The 26270-nt window shown below is 43.7% G+C and overlaps 1 protein-coding gene across 13 annotated transcripts in view; it reads left to right on the forward strand.

Moving 5' to 3' along the window:
- Positions 1-25723, forward strand: part of RBPJ (recombination signal binding protein for immunoglobulin kappa J region) — a 228878-nt gene extending 203155 nt beyond the window's left edge. For all 13 annotated transcript variants that reach the window (XM_008274779.4, XM_070068115.1, XM_070068109.1 and 10 more), the window contains 7 exons: positions 6153-6327; positions 10535-10672; positions 10822-10934; positions 19610-19750; positions 20664-20819; positions 21200-21303; positions 21474-25723. In XM_008274779.4, coding sequence (XP_008273001.1) covers positions 6153-6327; positions 10535-10672; positions 10822-10934; positions 19610-19750; positions 20664-20819; positions 21200-21303; positions 21474-21786 — 1140 coding nt within the window. In that variant the 3' untranslated portion in view covers positions 21787-25723. The remainder of the gene's footprint in view (positions 1-6152; positions 6328-10534; positions 10673-10821; positions 10935-19609; positions 19751-20663; positions 20820-21199; positions 21304-21473) is intronic.
- The last annotated feature ends 547 nt before the right edge of the window (positions 25724-26270 follow it).

Consider the following 26270-nt stretch of genomic DNA (forward strand, 5'->3'; position numbering starts at 1 on the left):
TAACAGTTTTAACGGGCTGTTAATCAGATTTCTGTTGGAAGCCAGTAATAAATTTAGGAGGCTGATCGCTCCTCTTCTGTCTGATCAGTGAAAACACATCATTCAGAAATGTTTCAGACTACTAGTGATGTAGATACATTCTTAGATGCATTTGCTGGGGTTATAAAGATGGTGATTTACTTAACACCACTGTGGGGCAGGGCTGTGCTGTGGACCAGAGTGATCACATTTGACTTTACACAACGTTTTAGAAGGATTTCTTTGATTAAATTGCTAGAGGAAGAAATTTATCAGTTAGTTTAATTGTATTTTGTGAATTTAGAAAGTAGTTACTGCCTGGCTAACCCTGTGGAGGTGTAGGTAGAACTGCCACCTGCAGTACCCGCATCCCGTGTGCGTGCCTGTTCATGTCCCAACTGCTCCACTGCTGATCCAGCTCCGTGCTAATGTGCCTGGGAAAGCAGCGAAGGACAGCCCAAGTGCTTGCAGCCTCTGCACCCAAGTGCGAGACCCGGAAGAGCCTCCTCGCTCCTGGCTTCAGCGTGACTTAGCCCCTGCTGTTGTAGCTATTTGGAGAGTAAACCAGTGGATGGAAGATCTCTTTCTCTCTCTGTCTCTGTCTCTGTCTCTCCCTCAATCCTCTTTAAAAAAAAAAAAAAAAAAAAAGTTACTGCCAATATCTATCTTTAGTATTAAAAATAGCCCTTTATTCATTTAGAAATTATTTTTTAATTTCCCCTGAATGTTAATATTTGGAAAATGGTTAGTTCTGATCTCAATTACTACATGGATATCTATTGCAATAGTACGTAGAGAGCTTGTTTCTTAATTAATAACTCTTGGTTGAATGTCACAGTGCTCCTGTGTTGTATCTGGCGGGAAGGAAGATAGTGTGAGGCTGGTGAACAGGAAGTCTCAAATTTAGTTCCGGTCACCTAGCAGATTGTGAATACTGAGAAGCCATACCAGCCTTCTCCAAATTTGGGTATTTATGTACCATTGCTATCTCTGTAACTTTTTTTTTTTTTTTTTTTTTTTTTTTTTTTTTTTTTTTTGATAGGCAGAGTGGACATTGAGAGAGACAGAGAGAAAGGTCTTCCTTTACCATTGGTTCACCCTCCAATGGCCGCTGCGGCCGTTGCACTGCGCTGATCCAAAGCCAAGAGCCAGGTGCTTCTCCTGGTCTCCCATGCGGGTGCAGGGCCCAAGCACTTGGGCTATCCTCCACTGCCCTCCTGGGCCACAGCAGAGAGCTGGCCTGGAAGAGGGGCAACCGGGACAGAATCCGGCGCCCCAACCGGGACTAGAACCCGGTGTGCCGGCGCCACAGGCGGAGGATTAGCCTAGTGAGCCACAGCGCCGGCCTATCTCTATAACTTTTATCAGTAAGGCTTGTTGACTTTGTATTTTAAATTAGGCTTGGGGTCATAACTTACTACAGTAAAGGTTGTTTCATCTTAAAAGGAAATAAAACAATAAAACCATTTCTGAATTATGACGCTGAGCTAAAGTGAAGAATGTGTTTTAGTGGTGGGTTGATCTGTCTGATGTTTTCTGCATCTCATCTGTTCCTGTTAAATGGGAAGTCTCAGGGGCTTCTGCCTGCAAGCTGCACGTCTAGACATTCAGTCCTGTGATCGAGCAGATCACCTGGGAAGTCAGATGCCGGGGCTTCCAGCTGCCAGTGTATCTAAGCGCTCTAATTGAACTCCATTGCTAGCTTTACCTAATCGCAGCATCTGTAATTTAAATTTACCAAACTGCCAACCACTGGCCTCAGTGCTTGCCTTTCCGGCACCACGGCTGAGCAGTGTTGTGTTCAGGTTCTGTACCCTTACAGGCTGCCTCAGCATGCAAGTCTTGCACTCTTTCCCTAAGACATAAAACTAGCAAAAGGGGAAGAGAGTACTTGAGCTCTTGAGCATTTAAAAAGCACATATACTGCCAGAGTAGCACAATGTAGTAAGCCAAAATTCTAAAATTAATGTTTCATTTGTGTACTATTAGAGAAAGTAAGACTGGTTGAGACTCTTTAGAGGGCATTCTAGGTAGAAAAACATCATAAGCATGTGCACAGTGCATAGAGATAAAAGAACAGGGGGCTGGTGTTGCCCGCAGCGGGTTAAGCCACAGCCTGCCGTGCCTGTATCCCATATGGGCATCAGTTCGAATCCTGGCTGCTCCACTTCCAACCCAGCTCCCTATGAATGCACCTGGAAAGCAGCAGATTCCCACTCCCTACATGAGAGACCTGGATGAAACTCCTGACTCTTGGCTTTGGCCTGGCCTAGCCCCGGCTATTGTGACCATTTGAAGAATCAATCAGCAGGGGCAAGATCTTCCTCTTCCTCTCTCTTTCTCTCTGCCCCCTCCTCTCTCCGTAACTCTGCTTTTAAATAAATAAATAAATATATCTTTTAAAAAAAGAAGGAATGGGCCAGCGCCGTGGCTCAATAGGCTAATCCTCCGCCTAGTGGCGCCGGCACACCAGGTTTTAGTCCCGGTTGGGGCGCCGGATTCTGTCCCGGTTGCCCCTCTTCCAGTCCAGCTCTCTGCTGTGGCCCGGGAGTGCAGTGGAGGATGGCCCAAGTGCTTGGGCCCTGCACCCCATGGGAGACCAGGAGAAGCACCTGGTTCCTGCCTTTGGATCAGCGCGGTGCGCTGGCCACAGCGCTCTCTCTCTCTCACTGTCCACTCCACCTGTAAAAAAAAAAAAGTAGGAATGAAAATGAGAACCTGTTCAAACACATGAAAGGAACATGGGCCATCTTTAGCTGCTTTCCCAGGGCAGTAACATTACGGGAGCTGAATCAGAAGTGGAGCAGGGCTGGCGCTGTGGCTTAGCAGCTAGAAGACACTGCCTGCAGTGCCAGGATCCCATATGGGTGCCGGTTTGAGTCTTGGCTGCTTTACTTCTGATCCAGCTCTCTGCTGTGGCCTGAGAAAATAGTAGAAGATGGCCCAAGTTGGGCCCCTGCACCTGCAAGAGAGACCTGGAAGAAGCTCCTGGCTTCAGATTGTTGCAGTTCTGGCCATTGTGGCCATCTGGGAAGTGAACCAGCAGATAGGAGATCGATCTCTCTCTCTGTAACTCTGCCTTTCAAATAACTAAATAAATCTTAAAAAAAAAAAAAAAAAAAAAAAAAAAAAAAAAAAAAAAAAAAGTAGAGCAGCCAGGACTGGAACTGGTACCCATATGGGATACTGGTATTGCAGGTGGTGCCTTAAGCTGTTACCCCACAATGCTGGCCCCTATTTGCTTAATTTTTTGAATCTTCAGTATTTTCTTAGGATCTGTGTATTTTTCCTTTTTCTGAATGAAATTTGAGTCACTTGGTTGATGGTCCTATAGTTAACTTTTTTTTGTTTTTAGTATAACAAAGTTTTCTCTGACATGATTTTTGTGCATTTAAAGAATCACACACTGTAATGTGAGATTTATTTCATTTTTAATTTGTTAATAATTAATCTGAAAGGCAGAACAACAGGGAGAAAAAGAAGGAGGGACAGAGAGAGAGAGAGAGAGAGAGAGAGATGATCTTCCATCCGGTGGTTCACTGCAACAGCCAGGTGTGGGCCAGGCCAAGACTCTGATAAAGGATGCCAGTGTTGTAAGCAGCAGCTTCACCCACTGCACTCAGTGCTGACCCAGTTTCCTTTCTTTCCAAGGGTGTGTGTGTGCGCGCATGCTAAACAAAATAAAGTCCTTTGTGCATAAGTTTTATGCTCCAGCCTTCTCTGTTTTTTTTTTCTTTCCTATTTGTCAGTGGATCTTATCATTTAATGCTAGATTTCAGTATTTTCTCTTTCCCGATATAGATCATATCCATTTTAATAATACTCAATTAAGTGATCCCAACCTTTTAAGCTTTCTCATTAAAGCGTTTCATTTTTGCTTCCTGTACCTTCTGCTGTAGTATACTGATACTCCTTTTGATGCACCTAGTCATTTGGTATGGAACAATTCATTATTAATGCTGCCACTTTGAAAGTAGAATGGACCTTTAGAAGGTACTCACAGAAAGCCATTGTCTCTTGAGCGTTTAAAGATTCTTGAGTGAATGCTATGGAAAGGCAAAGTACTATTGTTTTCACTTTTCTTCTTCTTAGCTTTGTATTCATTTGCCTTCTGTGAAGCAAAGCTGCCCAAAACTTTTACGAAACTTTTGAGTTTATAAAAGCTTAATTGAGTGTAGGATACCTGTGTTAGTATTTGCATTTTCTTATACAAGTATAACTTAACCATTGAGAAATGAAATGAACTATTGCAGTATTTTTGTCTGCCACTAAGTCTGTCTATCAATAAATTTTAAAGATAAAACAAGTCACTTTTTTTTAATGATAGTATTTTATTTTATTTGACAGGTAGAGTTATAGATAGTAAGAGAGAGAGAGAGACAGAGAGAAAGGTCTTCCTTCCGTTGGTTCACTCCCCAAATGGCTGCTACGGACGGCGCTGCACTGATCTGAAGCCAGGAGCCAGGTGCTTCCTCCTGGTCTCCCATGCGGGTGCAGGGCCCAAGCACTTGGGCGATCCTCCACTGCCTTCCCGGGGCATAGCAGAGAGCTGGACTGGAAGGGAGCAACTGGGACTAGAACCCAGCGCCCATATGGGATGCTGGCTCCCCAGGCGGAGGACTAACCAAGTGAGCCATGGTGCCCGCCCCAGAAGTCCCTTTTTTTTTTTTTTTTTTTTTTTTTTAAAGATTTCATTTACTTGAGAGGGAGAGATAGAGAGAAATATCTTCCATCTGCTGGTTTCACTCCCCAAATGGCCACAACGGCCAGAGCTGAGCTGATCAGGAACCAGGAGCCTCTTCTGGGTCTCCCACGCAGGTGCAGGTGCCCAAGGACTTGGGCCATCTTCTACTGCTCCCCCAGGCCCTAGTAGAGAGCTGGGTCAGAAGAGGAGCGAGCCGGGACTCAAACCTGCGTGCATATTAAACCACTGGCGCTACAGCGCCAGCACCTAGTTATTTCTTAAATAAGTGGAATTTGCTGTGCCTTGGATAAGCAACATACAAATGATGTAACTGAAGAAACTTGGTTCACCTTATTTTTAAATGAACTTTAATCTTTAAAAATGTTTTTGATAATTTGCTGTGTTAGAGTTTCATTTATCCCATCTGGAAAAGGAGGTCAATAATTTAGGAACACAGAGAAAATAGGAGAGGGTTTTGAATTGTCCCAGAGAATTGAAGGAGTGGCGGTGGCAGTAGTGTAGAAGTCTCTGGCTGCATAGCGAGTGCTGTAACTCTGGAGTGCCAGCTTCTAGTCGCTGAGTTTATATTCCGGTAAACTGATTTAGTGCCTTGAACTTTTTTCTCTAGTACCTTTAAGTGCAGTTCTTTTTGGTGTTATATGAATGATCCCTTTGGGCACGGTTAAGGCAGTTGTAGAAGATATACTTATAATCCCTTTCTGGTTTAAGATACTTTATAATCTAGGTAATCCAGCCTTGTTTCCTTAGATGTATAAGAGGTTACTCTAGCAGCAGTGCAATGAAAGAGCATTTGTAGTATTTTTGGAAGCACCACTGCTAATCTTTTCTACATAACTCTCTTGAATTCTGATAGCCTGTCTTTTCTTTACAAAAGGATAGTCATTGTTTTTTTTTTTTTAACTAAAATTTCTAGTGGTGGTTATCACACTATATAAAACAAGGCTTTAAGAACAGTTTTTTTACAAGAGTAAAATGGATCACAACATTATATTTTATAGACTTGATAAGGAATATTTTGTACTTTCTCTTAAAAAATCAATTTCAGTATAATAGTTCATGACCAGAGCTGGGCCAGGCTGAAGCTAGGAGCTTCTTCCAGGTACCCATGTGGTTGCAGAGGCCCAAAGACCTAGGTCATCCTCTGTTGCTTTCCCAGGTGCATTAGCAGGGAGCTAGATCAGAAGTGGAGCAGCTGGGTCTTAAACTGGAGCCCATATGGGATGCTGGTGCTGCAGGCCATGGCTTCATGTGCTGTGCCACAGTGCCAGCCCCAAATTTCAGTAATTTTTACAGTTGGTAATTTTTGCAATTGCTTTCACTGGTTATCCATTGGAATTACCTCATTTAGACATGATCAAGGCCCTTCTGAGTTATGAGTATATAACTGATAATGTGTTGGCACAATTAAAACTTTTCCTTACTTTCACAGAACTATTGCACAGCCAAAACATTGTACATATCTGATTCAGACAAGAGAAAACACTTCATGTTGTCTGTCAAGATGTTCTATGGCAACAGTGATGACATCGGTGTGTTCCTCAGCAAGCGGATAAAAGTCATCTCCAAGCCATCCAAAAAGAAGCAGTCGTTGAAAAATGCAGACTGTATGTATATTGAGGCTTCTTTCTTGTCCCCACTACCACTATGAATTAATAAGACAAACTTGTTTAGATGAAGAATTGGTTTTTAATGGCTAACTCATTTGTTACTAGTATTTTAGTGAGTGTTTTTTTTTTTTTTTTAATTGGAAACAGCAACTTCATCAGAACCACTTCAGTGTAGAGTGGGGGAGGGCGATGTCGGTGGGCATGAGACATCTTGGGCCCTTGGTGCTAAGTGTCATGCAGTGCCCTCGCTGGTTTACGTTCCAGAAAGCAGTGATGCACCCAGAATGTGGAAAGCACTGTTTGGAAAAGCTCTATATCAGATGAGTTTTGGAAGGCCATCCTAAAAACCTGAATAAACACTTTTAAAAATGTTTCTTTTCATCTACCTGAAATGCAGAGAGAAAGAGATTTTCTATCTGCTGGTTCACTTTCCAGATGCTTCCAACAGCTGGGGCTGGGCCAAGCAGGAACTCCAACCTGTTCTGCCATGTGGGTGGCAGGGCTCCAGGCCCTCGAGGCATCACCTGCTGCCTCCCAGGATGCTCAGCAGGGAGCTGGTTTAGAAGAAGAGTAGCCGGGAGTGGAACTGTCACTCTCATATGGGATGCAGGTATTCCAAGAGGCAGCTTAACCTGCTGTGTCACAATGCCTGCCCCTGACCCCTGACAAAGACGATTGTCCCCTCAGCAAATTTCATTAAGTTTTATTATGAAAATTTGATATTTATATAAAAGGGAGCAAGTAGTATAATGTTCTCATCCACCCAGCCTCAGCAGATTTTACCAATTCAGTTTCAGTGCCTCTGTCACTACCAGCACCTCTTCTTCCAAACGCTAGACTATTTTAATGCAAGTCTCAAATATCCTGTCACAGTTTCTGCAGTGGTGACTGGCCTGTGGCTTTTCTGTTTATACACATAATGCCCAGCTCAGTTGGCTGTTGTTCTTTGATGCCATCTACTCTCCACTCTGTGGATTTGTCAGTGTCTCAGCAGTCTTTTCTTACAGGGATGTCTTATTTAGTGTCTTCAGAACTGCATCCAAACAAGGTCCATGAGTTTTATTCTTTTTTATTTTTTTAAAGATTTATTTCATTTATTTGAAAGAGTTACAGAGGGAGACAGAGAGAGAGGTCTTCCATCTGCTGGTTTCACTCCCCAAATGGCTGCAATGGCCAGAGCTGCGCCAATCTGAAGCCAGGAGCCAGGAGCTTTTTCTGGGTCTCCCACGTGGGTGCAGGGGCCCAAGGACTTGGGCCATCTTCTACTGCTTTCCCAGGCCACAGCAGAGAGCTGGATCGGAAGTTGAGCAGCCGGCACTAGAACCGGCGCCCATATGGGCTGCCGGCGCTTCAGGCCTGGGCTTTAACCCCATGCGTTTTAATCTGTAATCGTTTCTTCTCCCTGTTCTCCCACCTTTTTTTCCATCTGGTCTTTGTTTGTAAAAGAAATTGGGTCGTATTTTCTTGTGGAATTTCCATACTCTAGATTTAGATGATCACATATTCCTCTGTCTCTCATTTTTTCCGTGAACTGGTGATTAGACCTTAAGACAGATGAGGGACTGTCGCTGTGGCATAGTGGGTAAAGCTGCTGCCTAAGATGCTGGCATTCCATTTGGGCACTGATTCGAGTCCTGCTGCTTCACTTCTGATCCAGCTCCCTACTAATGTGTTTAGGAAAGCAACAGAAGATGGCCCAAGTACTTAGGCACCTCCACCCATCTGGAAGACTCTAAAGAGTCCTGGCTCCTGGCTTCAGTCTGGCCCAGCCTGTCCATTGTGGCCATTTGGGAGGTGAACCAGCAGATGGAAGATCCTCTTTTTTTTTCTGCCTTGTTCTCTTTAACTCTTTCAAATAAATAAAATAAATCTTAAAAAAAAAAAAAAAAGAAAAGACTTAAAACTGAGCTGGTCATTTCCATCAGATCAGAAGTCAGTTAATATCTGATTATCCCAGTCTATCCATCCAGTCCCTCTGCAGCCTTTGACCTGATAGTTTTAGTTGCCATTGATGATGGCTGCTTAAATCTGGTGTGTCGTGAAGGGATGCAGAATGGTGGTTTTCTACTAACTATATGTACAACTTTTGCCTTTGTTAGCTATGAAATAATAATATTCTTTGAAAAGCAACCAGTGAGGTTTTAGGGGTTGTTTTTTTTTTTCTTATGAAGTCATGAGTTTTTATTGTGGATGTATTTTATTCCCCTCTGTTATTATTAATGCCATCATTCACATTATGGAAAATTTCACACATTGATACAGGCAGAGTTGCCTAGTGATAGCAAACTTCTTATGTCCATCTTCCAGCTTCGACAGTGGTCTTAACTTGAGGTCCATCTTGCTTATCTTCAGCAGGGGCTAAATACCACTGGTTACCCAAAAACAGCTCTGAGAAGAAATGCTTCCAGTATCGTCCAGTCACTGTTCAAACAAAATTGTCCAGTATCAATTTAATCAAAATGTTTGAAACAAAATTCAAATTCACCAGATAACACAATATTTGTTATCTTGGAATGTCCTTGAGTATTCTTTCATCTGTACCCCCAGCGCCTCTTCCCCTCCCACCCTCCTCTCCACCCGCATTATAATTTTTTTATTCAAGAAACTTGAGTCATTTGGTCTTTGGAGATCTCTGTACCGGATTTCGCAATTTCATTCCTTTGTGTTTTCTGTAGTTTGGTAGTATCAAAAAGAAACAGAGCCAGACATCAGTTAGAAGTGAAACACAATTGCATTCAGTACTGTTACAATAGAGGAAAAGAGACTTCATTATGGAACTGAGTTCAGCTCCCAAGAACAACAAAGATTAGTGGAGATTTTATAACCAAGGAGCAGAGTGGAGACTTCAGTGCCTGGACAGTCAGTAAGAGGAGGCATCAAGACTAGTTTTCTTGCTAAATTGACTTAAAGTCTTCCTGCTGAAGGCAGGCCAAGGAGATCATACATCAAGCATGGGATTATGACTTGGCACAGTTGTTGCTACCATTGGGCTAAGGAGTTGGACAACAGCCCAAGAATTAAGACAAATCAAGAAAGAGTACGTGGAGTCTAAGTTTTCAAGGAGAGAATGTTTGTGAGTCGTTAATCTTGATGAGATTGAAGTTTGTCCATGGTTCCTTTTTTTGTTGTGAAGGGCAAGGTGGTGTGCTTTTATATACACCAGGGGGCATATGATGCCCTTTTTCTCAGGCTGTCTCCAGTTCAAATTACAAGGCTTTATTTAACTCTAACTTTGTAGTGAAGATTAGATGATGATGATGATGATTTGGGCAGGCAGAGAGAGAAAGAGACTGAGATCCTCTCATCCTCTGGATCCCCTTGCCTCTTACCCAGTGCTGGCAACAGTCAGAGCTGGGCAAGGCTGAAGCCAGGAACCCGGCACTCTTGCCTAGAGTTTCCCCTGTGGGTGGGAAGAACCCAACTCCTTGAACCATCACCACTGCCTCTCAGAATTTATATTAGTGGGAAGTTGGAACTGGAAGCAGAGCCAGGACTTAGAGCCTAGGCAATCTCCTCTTTGATGTGGTGCTCCCAAGTGGCGTGTTAACTGCTATGCCAAAGCCCACCACAGATATTGGGTTCTTGATGGTAGAGAGCTACTTCAGTTTAAGAATTTGTGATCTCCCTCTGCCTCCAAAAAATTTAAGTACTACGGTACTTTAAGATGTTCAGGTAAAAGAAAAAAAATCTCAAATCACAGTGTGTGGGGAGAGTCACCATCAACTTTGTAAACATCCTTCTAGACCCTTCTCTATGCATATATTCTGTAGGATTCAATGCAGTTACATGGAAGCACTCCTGTAATCAGATATAAAACTATACATATTTGCCAACTGTAACCACAGTGTACAGAATACTTCAGTAATACCCCAGGGAAATATTTCTTATCCATGAATTTAGAGACTTATAATTAAAGTAGGATGTTTTTTAGGCAAGTTCCTCCTCTTGGACATTTGTTATTTAAAGCACTTTTTCCCTTCTGATCATCAATACTACACTGGACATCCTGGTCAGCTCTCGATTTAAAATGACTGTTACGGACAGACGGTGTCATTCACCTTTTGTAGCACCTGCGCTTAGGGGGTTGAACAGTTTCTGTTAATCGCTAAATTACAGTAAGGACGAATCAGACTTGCCCAGCAGAAGTCCCTTTTTGCTGGCTCCCTACCCAGTGACATAAACAGGAGCTGTGTTTTCTTTGCAGTGTGCATTGCCTCAGGAACAAAGGTGGCTCTGTTTAATCGCCTTCGGTCCCAGACAGTCAGCACCAGATACTTGCATGTAGAAGGAGGTAACTTCCACGCCAGTTCTCAGCAGTGGGGAGCATTTTATATTCATCTCCGTGAGTATCAACATATGCATGTCGCATTTTTAGTGTAAATTGTTAAACCTTTTTGAACATGAGAGAGAGCTATATTAAGCTTTATTGTTGTCCTAAGCAGTAACGAAGTCTGTAAGTGATGATTTGATCTTTTCTTCCACCCAATGTAGTGGATGACGATGAATCAGAAGGAGAAGAATTTACAGTCCGAGATGGCTACATCCATTATGGACAGACGGTCAAGCTCGTGTGCTCAGTTACTGGCATGGCACTCCCAAGATTGGTATGGCTCTTCCTTTGCTTCCGCAACATGTGCAAGTTGAAGTTAATTCTTAGAACAGGGAAGTGATGACACTGGAATGGAAAATACACCTCACTTCAATGCTTTTTGGCTAAAAACTTATGTCAGTAATCTCTGCTGTTTATAATGAGCAAGAATACCCTACCTTATTTTAGAAATGCTTTAGGGTAATTAGCTGTTCTTTACAAGTACATTCTGGGCTGGTGCCGCGGCTCACTAAGCTAATCCTCCGCCTTGCAGCACCAGCACACCGGGTTCTAGTCCCGGTCGGGGCACCGGATTCTGTCCCGGTTGCCCCTCTTCCAGGCCAGCCCTCTGCTGTGGCCAGGGAGTGCAGTGGAGGATGGCCCAAGTGCTTGGGCCCTGCACCCCATGGGAGACGAGGAGAAGTACCTGGCTCCTGCCATCGGATCAGCATGGTGCGCCGGCCGCAGCGCACAGGCCATGGCGGCCATTGGAGGGTGAACCAACGGCAAAAGGAAGACCTTTCTCTCTGTCTCTCTCTCTCTCTCTCACTGTCCACTCTGCCTGTCAAAACAACAACAACAACAACAAAAAACCAAGTACATTCTGAATAATTTCTTCTTGTACTCTTTCTAATAAATTGTGACTGGAGTTTGCTTTATGCTGATCTAGCTGAACACATTCAATAGAGGGCAGTGTGTATTACATCATGCTTCCTTTCTTTACTGCTGCAGATACGCTACATTCAGTTTTTGTGCTGCCTGTTATATTCCAAAGTAAGAACAAGTTTTTAAATGCATTGCAATTCTTATTTTAAAACTGTTTAGCTTATTCTCATAAGAAGATAGCTTTATTAAAAATTAAATGAAATGGATAGTTCTTACTTTAAGAGATTTAGGGTTTTCTTCTCACTTTACTAGATCCTGAAACTATAAAAAAAAAATTTAAATGAAAGTTCCTTCCAATCTCACCTTCCCCCCAGTTTCCTCCCTTATTTTAGTTATATTGACGATGAAGGGAAGTTACGAGCAAATCTGAATCAGGTTGGGGGGCAAGTTGAAGAACACCAGAGCCTGGGTTGATCCATAGTTGTCTAAAGGAATGCTTCAGTTCCTACTTTTTAGTTTTGGCTGTTTTGCCTTATTTTCTTGTCATGAACAGAAAGATAGAAGCAAGCAAGTCGGCATTTACTCCATTCTTTGTGTGTCCCTCCCTGGTGCAGATATGTTTGTACAAGTGAAGGCTTATGCTGTAGAAGCCGGTTTCAGAGGTGTGTGCTTCCCCGGCAGGAGCTCACCTGTGAGCCACTTGGAGAGCAGACTCAAATCCTACAGCACTGGTGTCACTTCCAACTTGGTGTGAAGTGTCAGTAGTTTCCCTTGCTTCAAGTCATCTTTAATTGATGTGTTTACATTCAAAACTAGGTGGCTGTCATTATACAAATGATATCTAAAAAAATTAACTTTGAAGATATGTTAGAAAAAGTTGCAGTGTCACCAGCATATGGATAAATATGTATTTCTAGAGGTGCTAAGATTGAGAAATTCCAGCTAGTTTCCTCAAACTCATAGGTGGGCTTTGGATGTCTGCGCTACTTTCTTACTCACCTCCCCTGCTCTTCACAATACATCCTGTATTTCTTATTCTGTCTAAAAAGGTGATCTTACTCTGATTATCTGAAAGCTACTTTTAATGCATTCTGCATATCCCGCTCACTGGAGAGCTGAGCTTGGGCAGCAGGAACCCCCGAAGTCCAAGTACAGGAAGATGCGTGGTCCAGTGAACAATCCTGTTTCTTAGGGTCCCCTCCAAGTAGACAAGGCTGCGCAGATCTAGCCAACTGGCAGCTGCCTGTGGGCCCCACCTGCTCATCAGGGCTGTCAGAGACTCCAGGGGTGGGGACAGCTAAGATCTGTCGTTCTACCTGCACACCTGCATTTTCATCAGTGCAGTTAAATACTAATAACCACTACCCATTGTACGGTACCCAGTTGGTGAACAAACTATGACATAATTCAGCCAGCATTTACCAGGCACATAGCAGATGCAGTTAGGAATATGAATAAGAAATGTTTCTTGTTCTTAAAGTGCATACCCATTTCGTCTCAGAAATACAGGGAACCACTATAACAACAGTTTACAAGACCAGCTTAGAGGGAAAGCCCTTTGTTTTCTGACAGTTCACCATATATAGCTTGAGTTACAATGAGTTGATACTATCTTTTTCCTCAAGTTTCTTTTCTCCTTTTCTTTTTTTTTTTTAAGATACATTTTCCTACCTGAAGATTGTATAGTCTAATAGAGGAAGACACTTTTAAAGATTTATTTGAGTTACACAGAAAGAGGAGAGGCAGAGTGAGAGGTCTTCCATCTGATGGTTCACTCCCCAGATCCAAAGCCACGAGCCAGGGGCTTCTTCTGGGGCTCCCACAGGGGTGCAAGGTCCCAAGGACTTGAGCCATCTTCTGCTTTCCCAAGCCATAGCAGAGAGCTGGATTGGAAGTGGAGCAGCCGGGTCCTGAGCCAGCGCCCATATGGGATGCCAGCGCTTAAGGCCAGGACGTTAACCCACTGCGCCACAGCACCAGCCCCTCTCCTTTTCTTAATTAGAAATCATGAAAGCAAGAAATATTATAAGGACTACAAACCAAATGTGGCCCATGTTCTCAGTCTGCTTACTATTACTAGCTAGTGGACACACAAGTAATAGTTCTGTAGACACATCGTGATTGTCATGTAGTACAGACATGTGATTCCTGTAGATTTTAGGAAGCTTTAGGCTTATATAATTAAAAAAAATTACTTCTCTAAAATTAAAAACTCGCTGAATTTAAATACAGCTTTAAGACTTTGACATTAAATTGAAATATTTTGCTTAAGTTAACCTCACATATTATCATAGAAGCTATAGTTTTTCAAAGGTATATTGTCTCCCTTTTAAATTTTAAAATTAGTATTAGTAGGATGACAGATTTTTTTTTTTTTTAAGATTTATTCATTTAAAAGAGTGAGAGAGGGAGAGAGGGAGAGAGAGAGAGAGAGAGGTCTTCCATCTGCTGGTTTACTCCCCAGATGGCCACAACAGCCAGGGCTGGGCCAGTCCAAAGCCGAGAGCCAGGAGCTTCACTTGGGTCTCCCCTGTGCGTGGCAAGGGCCCAAACACTTGGACCATTCTTTTCTGCATTTCCCAGGCCATTTGCAAGGAGCTGGATTGGAAATGGAGCAGCCTGACTAGAACCAGCACCCATATGCCATGGTCGCAGGCAGCAGTTTTATCCATTACACCACAATGCTGGACCAAAAAAGTTTTTGATTATGAAACTGTAGAGTTCCTGCGGTGCCGGCACTCCAGGTTCTAGTCCCGATTGGGGCGCTGGTTCTGTCCCTGTTGCTCCTCTTCCAGTCCAGCTCTCTGCTGTGGCCCGGGAGTGCAGTGGAGGATGGCCCAGGTCCTTGGGCCCTGTACCCCATGGGAGACCAGGAGAAGCACCTGGCTCCTGGCTTCAGATCGTCGCAGCACGCCGGCCATAGAAGCCATTTGGGGGGGGGGGGGGGTGAACCAACGGAAGGAAGACCTTTCTGTCTCTCTATGTCTCTCTCTCTCTCTCACTGTCTAACTCTGCCTGTCCAAAAAAAAAAAAAAAAAAAAAACCAAAAACTATAGAGCCAAAAATGTGTAAATGTGAATCATGTTAAACACTGGAGCTTTATATAGTTATGATTTAGCTAAAGAAAATAATCAAACCTCAGTGCAGTTTGAGTATCTCTCATCTGAGATGCTTGAGATCAGAATTGTTTCAGAGTTCAAGAGTTTTTCAAGTTTTAGAACATTGCCATAAACCAGCCATTGAATATCCCGAATCCAGAAATCTGAGATGGTTTAAAATCCCAGGCTTTTTTTTTTTAATTTTTATTCTAATTTTTTTTTATTTGACAGAGTTAGTGAGAGACAGAGAGAAAGGTCTTCCTTCCGTTGGTTCACCCCTCAAATGGCCGCCACGGCCGGAGCTACGCTGATCAGGAGCCAGGAGCCAGGTGCCTCCTTCTGGTTTCCCATGCGGGTGCAGGGCCCAAGCACTTGGGCCATCCTCCACTGCCCTCCCAGGCCACAGCAGAGAGCTGGCCTGGAAGAGGAGCAACCGGGACTAGAACCTGGTGCCCATATGGGATGCCGGTGCCACAGGCAGAGGATTTTTTTTTTTTAACTTTTATTTAATAAATATAGATTTCCATACTACAGCTTATGGATTACATTGGCTCTCCCCCACCCCCCATGACTTCCCTCCCACCCGCAACCCTCCCTTTCCCGCTCTCTCCCCCCTTCCATTCATATCAAGATTCATTTTCAATTTTCTATATATACAGAAGATCAGTTTAGTATACATTAAGTAGTAAAGATTTCAACAGTTTGCACCCACATAGAAACACAAAGTGAAAAATACTGTTTGAGTACTCGTTATAGCATTAAATCTCAATGTACAGCACATTAAGGACAGAAATCCTACATGAGGAGTAAGTGCACAGTGACTCCTGTTGTTGACTTTACAAATTGACACTCCTGTTTATGGCATCAGTAATCTCCCTATGCTCCAGTCATGAGTTTCCAAGGCTATGGAAGCCTTTTGAGTTCTCCAACTCTTATCTTATTTAGGTCATAGTCAGAGTGGAAGTTCTCTCCTCCCTTCAGAGAAAGGTACCTCCTTCTTTGAAGACCTGTTCTTTCCACTGGGATCTCACTCACAGAGATCTTTCATTTAGGTCCTTTTTTTTTTTTTTTTTTTCTCACAGGCAGAGGATTAGCCAAGTGAGCCACGGTGCTGGCTCCCGATCCCAGACTTTTTTGAGCATTGGTAATAGTTTGATGCTTAGCAAGTTTCAGATTTTGAAGCATTTCAGATTTCAGATATTTGAATGAGGACTTACACTATAATATTTCATAGTATTGATGCACTGTTCTGTACACTTTTGCATTTAATCTTCACAAAACCCTTTGCATGGTTACTATTTTTTTTAAGATTTATTTATTTGAGGATCAGAGGTAGAGGTAGAGAGAGGGAGAGACAGAGAGAAAGACAGAGAAGTCCTCAATCCCCTGGTTCACTCTCCAAGTGGCCACAACAGCCGGAGCTGGGCTCAACCAAAGCCAGGTGCCAGGAGCTTCTTCCGGGTCTCCCACGTGGGTGCCACGCCCTGGCACTTGAGCCATCTTCTACTGCTTTCCCAGGCCATCAGCAGGGAGTTGGATCAGAAGTAGAGCCTCGAACTGGCCCCATATATGGGATGCTGGTACCACAGGTGGAGACTTAACCTGCTACGCCATAGCGTTGGCCCCGAGTGGTTACCATTAAGGATAGTGGCACAGAGCATTACTTTGGGACCTGCTTTCTGCAGATGGTCCTGAGCACTGCCTTCTTTGTGCCAGCTGCTGTCTGAGTGTTGGAGAGCAGTGACGAGCAAGGCAGATGTCTTTCTCATGGAGCCTGCTTCTTGGTAGGGAGATAGGAAAAAAGAAAGAAAGAAACAGTTGAACTCCTGATAACATTAAGTTGTACATGTGCATTTATAATATAACTGAGGAGCCTGTCTTGGATATCTGTATTTCATTAGCAAGGTGATGAACTCTGAGAACCTGAATCTTTCTCATGAAATGTTTTAAAACATAAGTTTCATCAGAAAAAATTTTGTCAAAAAATGCTTAGACCTCTTCAATACATTGGCAGAAGATAAAGAGAACTGTAACGAGTTTCATGAGCAATTCTCTGAAACTGTGAAGTCTGGAATACATGCAGACGCTCCATACTGAAAGAAGCTTGCTGAGCTCCTAGGATGCCACACGTCTGCTCTGGTGCCAAGGATGGTTCCTCTGTGGGACTGTCGGATAGGATGAAGGAAAGCAGAGTCACCTCTGTGACATCCCAGGGGAGAACGAGGACCAGGTCTTTGGAGAGCATCGTCAGAGGCGTGGGTGGCATGGAAGCAAACACCTGGTCGAAGCTGTTGATGAGGAGGGTATCCAACACTGAAAGAATTTGAGGGGAAGACTTCTGTGTCAGCCACCAGGGAGGGCTTGGAACCTCCAAAAGATGAAGAAGAGAGAAAGAAACAGGAAGAGCGGGAAAAAAAAAACAAGCCAAGAACGTTTAAAATCCTCTGTCAGTTCATGAAAGACATGCTGGAGAAGCCGGTTGTTTCCAACCACTCGGTGCCTATCCATGCTGTATTTTTACAGCGCGCATGGTTGGACAGCAAACAAGGGAAGAACCATGAAGCTCAGGCCCTAAGAGACAGCTAAATAGTGCGTTACCTGGCAGCAAAGAAGCACCTGGAGATAAACCGTGACCTTCACCATTGAGACCCTAAGACGAAGGAGAGACTGGCATGAATGACAACTCTGCGAGGCTCGGGTTGTCTTGCCTTCGGAAGCTGCACTCCTTTCGTCTGGCTTCATTCTGAGAGATCCCCAGACCCATGTTACCAGGACATACAGGAAGAGTAAGCTTGGGCTGGTACTGAAGAAGACGACCCAGCTGCGGATGACACTAATGCTGCCAAGTGCTGCCCCTCTACGGGGACAGTGACACATCACACACAGAAGCAGCAGACAACGCCATGTCTGATGGATGGCGCATATATGTGTTTAATGCCTTACCTTCATTCCCTCTGATCAGATCTTTTCAAGCATTTTTTTCTTTTTTTTTGTTAACATAAAAATCTGTATGACCTAATAATAACTTAAAGGGAAAGATAAGGTTTCTCTGCTTCTAGTGACACCGTGATATTTTAGGCACAAGCAGAGGTAGTAATGCTTTTCTAGTCCCACATTGGCTTACTTTAATAGATCAAGGCAATGTTTGTTGAAGATGTATGTAATTCTTCTTCTTCTTTTTTTTTTTTTCCTTGCTGAGGCCACAGCACTTTATGTTGTTTTTGCGGGAGTGAGGGAACACTTGAACGTGCACTGGGATTGATTGAAATCTGATGTCCTAGGACCTTGGACAGGACCTTCTTACCCTCACAGTTCCTGAAAGTGTAATCTGGTCAACTCTGTGCTGTAAAGTGTTTATCTATCAAGCTGGATTCCTTAGCAGATTAGATCTTTTGTCATTGAAGTGCTTGACACATACCTTAGTTCTTAAAAGAAAAATATTTGTTAAAGTCACTTGAGTTTCATCTCATAGGATTTACCTTTTAAACTTTCCCCTGTAGTTACCAGTCCTGCCTGTACTTATCCCCTAGAAGCCACTGGATGGGAAGAACTCTCCATGAGGCTTATTGTGCCAAGAAAAGAACTGTTTAAGGGAACACAATCCTAAACCTATGTATGTGTGTTGTAAAGCTATTCTCAAGCTAATTCAGGGAGATTTGTCAATGCAAATGTTGTGCCCAAGCCATTTTGCTTTAAAAGCTCTACCAAATACAGATGAATGGGGAAAAATGTCCATACAAAAGGTATTGGCAGGTCTATATGTTAAGAAAACAAAAGTAGGGGCAAGTCATCTGGTGTAGCAGGTTAAGCCACAGTCTGCGATGCCAACGTCTCATGCTCACCAGTTGGAGTCCTGGCTGCTCCAATTCTGATCCAGCTCCCTGCTAATGCACCTGGGAGAGCAGTGGAAGATGGCCTAAGTGCTTGGACCCCTACACCCAAGTGGGAGACCTGGATGGAATTCCAGGCTCCTGGCTTGGATTTGGCCCAGCCCCAGCCCCAGCCATTTGGGGAGTGAGCCAGCAGATGGAAGATACTGCACACACACACACACACACACTCTCCCCCTCCCTCCCTCCCTCCCTCCCTCCCTCCCTCTCTCCCTCTCTGTAACTCCTCCTTTGGAATGAGTAAGAGAAATCTTTACAAAAAAGAAAAAGAGAAAGTAAAACTGGAAAGGAGTAGAGAATTAGGGGAGTGCTTGGAGGTTTCAGAGCAGTCATTTGAAGTGATGCTGTTTGGCCCGACCAGAATGAAGGAAGGAACGGACCGCTAAGTGGATGAGGAGCTTTCGGGCAGGCTGAGTACATACATAAGGACTGAGGTGGGGAGTGGGTGAGAACTGGGTAAGGAGTCCAGTGTAGCTGGAGTGGAGGGAGGGCAGGAGGCAAGTGGCAGGAAATGAAGCTGTGAGGGTAGCAAGATCTCATAGGATCCCTCTGTGAATCTTGGGTAAGGACCTTAGGTTACCTATGTATAGATTTCTTTTTAAATACACAAGTAGTGAAAATGGTTATAAAATGTCCTCACTGGCTGGGAGACCCACAGTAGCCTTCAAAGTATTTTTCTCTTTGATGTTGGAACATTTGCCATTATGGATTATTGAAAAGATTAGAACTGGGTTTCAAACTGTGGCCCATAGACCAGCAGTATTCCTGTAGCCTAGGGATTTGTTAGCAACGCAGACACCAGGCTGCTGGGCGCCCACAAGAGCCCCAGCTGGTCAGGGTGTACATTCCTGCTTGGAAAGCGCTGATCCAGCTGCTTCCTTGCCCTATTTCTTTCAAATGTTCACGGGGGAAAGTATACTTTGCACATTCTAATGTGCTTGCAACCTAAAAGTGCTGTTTTCTTCCCAGTCCTGTTGTTTGCCAGTGTGTAAATACCGTGACGAATTATTGTATTGTCTGGATACTTTCTGTGTGCTCTTGGCTGTACAAAATGAAAACTGCACGTGCGATGACCTGGTGTTCTTGTTGAAATACAGATAATTAGGAAAGTTGACAAGCAGACGGCATTGCTGGATGCGGACGATCCTGTGTCTCAACTCCATAAATGTGCATTTTACCTTAAGGATACGGAAAGAATGTACTTGTGCCTTTCTCAAGAAAGAATAATCCAGTTTCAGGTAGGTTGTAATCGGAAGTGCGTAGACGGCTAGGTAGCCGCTTCCCATGACACTTTCTTCAGGTATTGACCCGCAAGCGCAGGGTCCTGCGACACACTTTGCATCTTAGCTCTGAGAAAAACTGCGAACGCTGGAAATGTCCTCCAAGGAGTAGTTAACATCTAGTTCTAGGTTCCAAATTGGGAAACAAAGAGCCCCTTCGAATATCCAGCATGGAGGCATCCTCTGAAAATGTGTGTGTGCCTGAAGCACTTTTCTGAGAGCTCAGACGCCCGGCTCACACTGGGCTGTCCTTAGGCGGTTGTGGTGGTGGTGGGCCTCAGAAGCAAGCGTTAACTGCATTTATGGGAAGGCTTTCCTGAGGGCGTTTATGGTGATGACGCAGGTGAGAGTGATGGGATATGTAGTTGTAGTTCCATGTGAAATTCATATTCCAGAGAGGTGGCAGCACACACACGCACACGCACACGGTGCTGGGTCCCTCGTCTAGGTGTGTTAGGTAGGGGCATAGGGATTGCAAGGTTAGATTTGGTTCCCTGCTGCTGAGGACGCACAGGCGACTCCCATTCTTGCTGTTTGCTAGCGGACCCTAGAGACTTTTGTTTATCTGTTTACGTCATTTACTGGTAATCTCTTAATGAAATTGTCCCCACTCTGTCATACTCTTCATCATTACTCAAGGAGGTAGGAGTAGCTGTTTAAAATGTTTCTGAAGTATTTCGTGTCATAACAAAACTGCTGATGTCAACATTGTATTATTCAGGAAAAGTAAAGCATCATGCTTTAGGAAGTTTATACATTTTTCCTAAATCCCCTCCTTGTTGATATTAGTCTTTGAGTGTTAACTTTGCTAAAATTTTCTTCAACTGCAATGTATATAAAACTCAGTTTCTAAACGTTCTTTTCTCCTAAGGCCACTCCATGCCCAAAAGAACCAAATAAAGAAATGATCAATGATGGCGCTTCCTGGACAATCATCAGCACAGACAAGGCAGAGTATACCTTTTACGAGGGCATGGGCCCTGTCCTGGCCCCAGTCACCCCGGTGCCTGTCGTAGAAAGTCTTCAGGTAAGACCGCTCCCACGCTGGCCATGAGCTCTGTGCGGCCACTCTTGACTGGGGCTCAGCATAATTGTATTCCACAGTAATTTTAACTGCCCCCAAATCTTGTGATTTAGCGTTTTTGTTCTACTTCTGTTATTGATAAAGAAGAAGAAAACAGGAGGGAGGGACTTGCATGCAAGAAAATGCAAATTTAAATCCCCTTGCACTTTAATCATGAAGTGTTTTAGCGAACTTTGTAATCGTGCCATTTGAAAGAAGCGTTTGTCAAGCAGAACCTTTTACAAGCTTTCACAAGTGAAATGACAGTTGAATGAGAATCTAATTTGTGTACTTTAATGAAAAATGGGGTTTTCTGAGTGTTGCGATTTTGCTGTGACTTGCAGCTGAACGGCGGCGGAGACGTAGCAATGCTTGAACTCACAGGCCAGAATTTCACTCCAAATTTACGAGTGTGGTTTGGGGATGTAGAAGCGGAAACCATGTACAGGTACTTGTTAACACTCGCCTGTCACCGTGGGTGTGTGTGTGTGTGTGTGTGTGTGGGAACTGAGGTTCTGTCCTGACAGTGCTTGTGTTAGATGAAATGACCTTCTGTGAAGTCTCTGGAACACGCTTTGTTTTCACTGCGGTTTTTAAGTGATTTCCTTGTCCTCACAGGTGTGGGGAGAGCATGCTCTGTGTCGTCCCAGACATTTCTGCATTCCGAGAAGGCTGGCGATGGGTCCGGCAGCCAGTCCAGGTTCCAGTAACTTTGGTCCGGAACGATGGAATCATTTATTCCACCAGCCTTACCTTTACCTACACGCCAGAGCCAGGGCCGCGGCCTCACTGCAGCGCGGCGGGAGCCATCCTCCGGGCCAGCTCCAGCCAAGTGCCCCCCAGCGAGTCCAACACAAACAGCGAGGGAAGTTACACAAACGCCAGCACCAACGCGGCCAGCGTCACATCGGCAGCCACCGTGGTGTCCTAACCACCGTCTTTTTGCTGGGACCTAACTGACTCGAGGGTGGCAAAAAGTTGACAGAAAAAGGAAAGAGAAAAAAAGAACAATCTTTTTGTGGTTTCTTGGGAAAACTTTTCATACCAGGTGATCCTGTTCAAAGCCCCCGTTACCTGCAAGTGCTGATTTGAAATGCAGAAGCCACAGTAAAACAAAAACAACATCCAAATGTACAAACTATTGGAATCGAATTTTTGGCTGTTTTTTTTTTTTTTTTTTTTTTTGTCATTGTTTTTGTGTTGTTTGGTTGGTTGCTTTTTGGTTGGTTTTGTTTAAATGGGCCAGAAATAGATATGTGGCTGGAATATAAGTTAAGCAAACTAGAAGGCAAAAATTAACCTAGTTTTTACGGACCAAGGAACTTGTATAAGCTTTAGTAAAAGGTACATTTTCACCATGCCTTTTTTATATCGCAATATATAGTACACTTTGTTACCAAATAGGCTCTTCTCCCACCCCTTGGAGCTTTTGCTCTAAAGTACATGCAGGTTCCAAGCCTGACCGTGCTTGTTTAATCGCTGATTACCATATTCCAGGTTGTTTTGTTCTGTTCTGTTTTGTTTTTTGGTCCAAGGCTGGAACTTCTTTTTTTCTCGTAAGCTGAAGTCTTAATGACTTTCCGTGAGTTGGAATCGTTTAGATTTCAGCAAGTCAAATCTTGTAAAGGCCTGCATTTTTTTTTTTTTTTAAAGATTAAATGAAGTCTGTGCAAAAGCTTTAAAAGAAATGCCTCTGCCTTGCCTGCCACATGCAGTGGACGTCACCAGAGTCTGTCCTCAACACTGTGGGAGTTCTTCTGCGCGTCCCCCCCCCCCTTTTTTTTTTTAAGAAATTGTATTTATAGCAGTAATCCAAGAAGTTCTAACATTGACGTGGGATTCACTGTGGCCATTTAGTTAATGAGTTAATGGCACAGAACACGTTGGTATTTGAAGTGTTGGCTCCCCTTTTCCCGTACGTAAATACATCTGTGTGCTCCAGAATGTGTTCAGGTCCTTCCCCGCCCCAGTATTGTACATAACTTGTATTATGTGTAAGTTAAACGTTTTATTTTGAACTTGGAATGTTCCCAGTGATTTCATTCAGCAGGGTCTTTTCTGCCTTGTTGGCAAACGGAAAAAAATTGCTATCATGAGAATTATTATTTGCTATCAATTGGTAATAGTGCCCTTATGGTAGAATGAGGAAAATCTCAGCCGGAAGCATGCTTCATTTCCTTTACCTCTTGTTTTCATTTTGTTTTGTTTGGTAGCCTAGGCCAAAACATCATTGTAACCTTCAAACATAAGATGCTTTTATTAGGTGATAAACTCAAATAGCTGGAAGACAGTACTTTAGAAACAGATAGTTGTAAGTTTATACAAATGCAAATGTAACTCACGTTTCCGTTTCCCTCTCTGCCTTTTTTGGTCTCCTCTTCCCCAGTACTGAGCACCTCTGCCAATGTCTCCTGCTCAGAAGACGTTCCCTTTCGGTTGCTGCGTGCCTGCGCTCGGGGCCGTGTGTCGGCCCCGCACGCTCACCTTGCCGGTGGGACGTTGCTGCCCTTCTCGCACTTTGGTTCTGCCTTTTGTTCAGCTTAGAAATTGCAGCAGACTGGTTGGATGACAGTAGTACAGGAGCCATGTGAGAAATGTCACAGGACGCAGTCTAGTAATACAATCATCCTTCTTAGAGTAAAATCTACCTCTAGATCGTGGTAAGCTTTTACTGTCCCATAAAACAAGAGCCACAAGTACCTTAGGAGTGCGAAACTGTAACTTCCCGCAGCGTCCCCGCGTCTCTGCTGCCCTGGGCTATTTTCCAGACGTTTCCATCGTTAGACTTTGTAGACGTCGTTTGCTAGGAGCCTTCCCCCTGCTTTGCTGTCTTCATCTGTCTTCTGCTTAGACTCTGCCACTGTAAATACTGCTCCCAACAGCTGCAAATTGCCTTTTCCTCCGTTTTCAAGGGGAAAGTCCTTTGTAACACACGAGGTGGTTAAATCTATGTTGTTGCGGTTTTCTCTTACTGCAAGCCTTTTTAATCACCCCAGGCTGCATTATACTATATATAAATAAAGAAATATATATCTCGCCTTTTCAGATCTGCTCCAGTCACTCACTCCTCTCCTGTAAATGAATCCTGCCTCACACCTGAAATCTGTGATCAAGGGCAGAACTCATTGTGGCCTTATCTTTCTTTGTTGTAACTGTTCACTAGCTTTTCCTTGCAAACTTGCTTATTTCTGGGTAGTATTTATTCTCTCTGTCACGTCTGGGGAAGTAATTACTATACAGTGCTTTGTATTCGGAGTGTGAAGGTGTTTTCCATGCTGCTTTACTTTGAATGGGCCACAAGTTTCCTCCACTTCCTATAGATGGTCAGTCAAGAAGTGTTAACAAAATCAGCTGATAACACAGGAGATGCTTTTGAAGAACAAACTATTCCCTACCCAGCTTTGTAGCTCAAAATGACTTTTCAAGTTCATGGATTTATCAGAATGAACTTCTGCCTTTTTTAAATGTTTGCGTCTTACTTGGGTTCTTTGTTTCTTTGAGCAAGGTAGTTGAAATGTTGGCCTATACACCGCCACCCTTTTATTTTGAGAAGTCCAGGAACAGCCTCAGGCATTTCCCCACCTGCGTTCTGCCGCTGTCATCCTGGAGACTTAACAGCACAATGACAGGTGTTCATCAGTCATTCTTTTGTCAGCTGCTTTTTCAAAAATAGAAAAAAGCCCTTCCCATGGGCTTGTGGGTCATTTCCAGCGTGGAGCTGATGGGCGTCCTGTCTGCCAGGTACAGCGGAGTGTGTCTCACCCCAGCGCGGGCACTTCAGAGATGCCGGGGTGTTGACCCTCATGGAGACTCCTAGAGCAACGCAGACTTCAGAGAAAGTGTAGGAGGCTAGTGTTTTGTTTTTTTTTTTTTTTTTTTTTTTTTTTTTTTTTAAGTGAGATTTCAGAAGTGTATCTTAGGCTCTCACAATCCTATGGAATTTCTACAAATATGCATGGACGCTGAGCTGTGAGCCAAGCCATTGTATCCATTCCATTAAATGTACCACACAGCCTGGGAAGGCGAGCTGCAGACTTCAATGTAAAATGCTCTTTGTACTTGGAATGATGTCAGAGTTGAACACTAGCACAACATTTAACCTGCTGCTGACTCTGCTTAAACTGTGGCAACTACAGGCGTCCTCACTGTACGAGCTCATGGGTGAAATACTTGTCTCTTGTCACTGCGCCGACTCACTTGTGGTCCTGACTGGTTTTGCTTTGTTTTTAAGGAGACTGGTGCCCGCTGTGCCCTCACAGAAAACGTCCAACACTGTTTTTGAGAACTAACCTAACTAGTCATGGAAACCAGAAAATCCGCAGGGGAGGGAGGGTCCTTTTTGAAACAAAATGCTCTTCAATGGTTAACCAAGTTACTTTGATTTCGAAAGCAGCTGTGTTTCTGACGAGTACTGAACAACTGTGTGTGAGTTCCTGTGCCAGCCTTTGGCCTTTGTTTTCAAGCACTGTAATGTGGGATGGATGGTTAGAAACAATAATATATTAGGGTTTCTATTTAACCCTTTCAGGACTGGACTGTATCTCCTGTCATTAATTTTTTCCCTGTGTCGTGATAAATGTTTGCCGGCCTTCAGTACTGTGTTGGTCCAGATGTAGGTCTCTGTGCTCATTTTTAGCTGATTTCTCGTACCTGCGGCATGCTCTATGCATTCAGTCCTTAAGGGGTTTATTTTACAAACTGTGCGCCTGTAAGGTTTATTAGCAATAAGATAGAAAATCGAGCAAGTTTATACCATAATTTTGTAGAAAAAAAAAGAATCTGCTCAGTTCCATATTTCATCCATGAAAAACCTGCAATACGGGCAGTTTCCAGGAATAAATAAAAAGGAAAATGTAAACCATTGTAAACGTTGTGCGTTGGATGTCCTGGTGCATGTATTACCGTCTTTGATTCCAGAATATTCCATAAAGATGCAGTTCACTTCTGTATTACAGTTTGTGTATGACAGTCTTGCCTCTTCCATCCCCTCGCAGAGAGAGCTGTGTTAATTTAATGTCCTGTGCAGTGCTTTCAGGAGAGGTCCGGGTTCCCCCAGCCCCATGTTAATGGAGAAGTGGGCTCAGTCACTCCAGGGGCCTGACTGCCAGTACGGGTGCATGCAGCTGATCTCGGCACAGCCTTGGGGAATGTCACCTGGCAGTACACTGCCGCCTTACATTAGAGGCCATCATTGGGTCTGGCATACAAAAGAAACCTAATTGTGCCTCAAGCGTCGGGGAGAACATCCTAAGTTTAATATGAAAACAGAAATGTAAAAGTAGAAGAGATGTGATTGCCTTTTTTAAAGGTTTCTTTATTTATTTAAAAGGGAGAGTTATGCAAAGAGGGAGAGAGAGAGGTCTTTCATCTGCTGATTCACTCCCCAGATGGCCTCAATGAGCAGAGCTGTACCAA

This window comes from Oryctolagus cuniculus, chromosome 2 (assembly GCF_964237555.1).
Source record: "Oryctolagus cuniculus chromosome 2, mOryCun1.1, whole genome shotgun sequence".
Taxonomy (NCBI): domain Eukaryota; kingdom Metazoa; phylum Chordata; class Mammalia; order Lagomorpha; family Leporidae; genus Oryctolagus; species Oryctolagus cuniculus.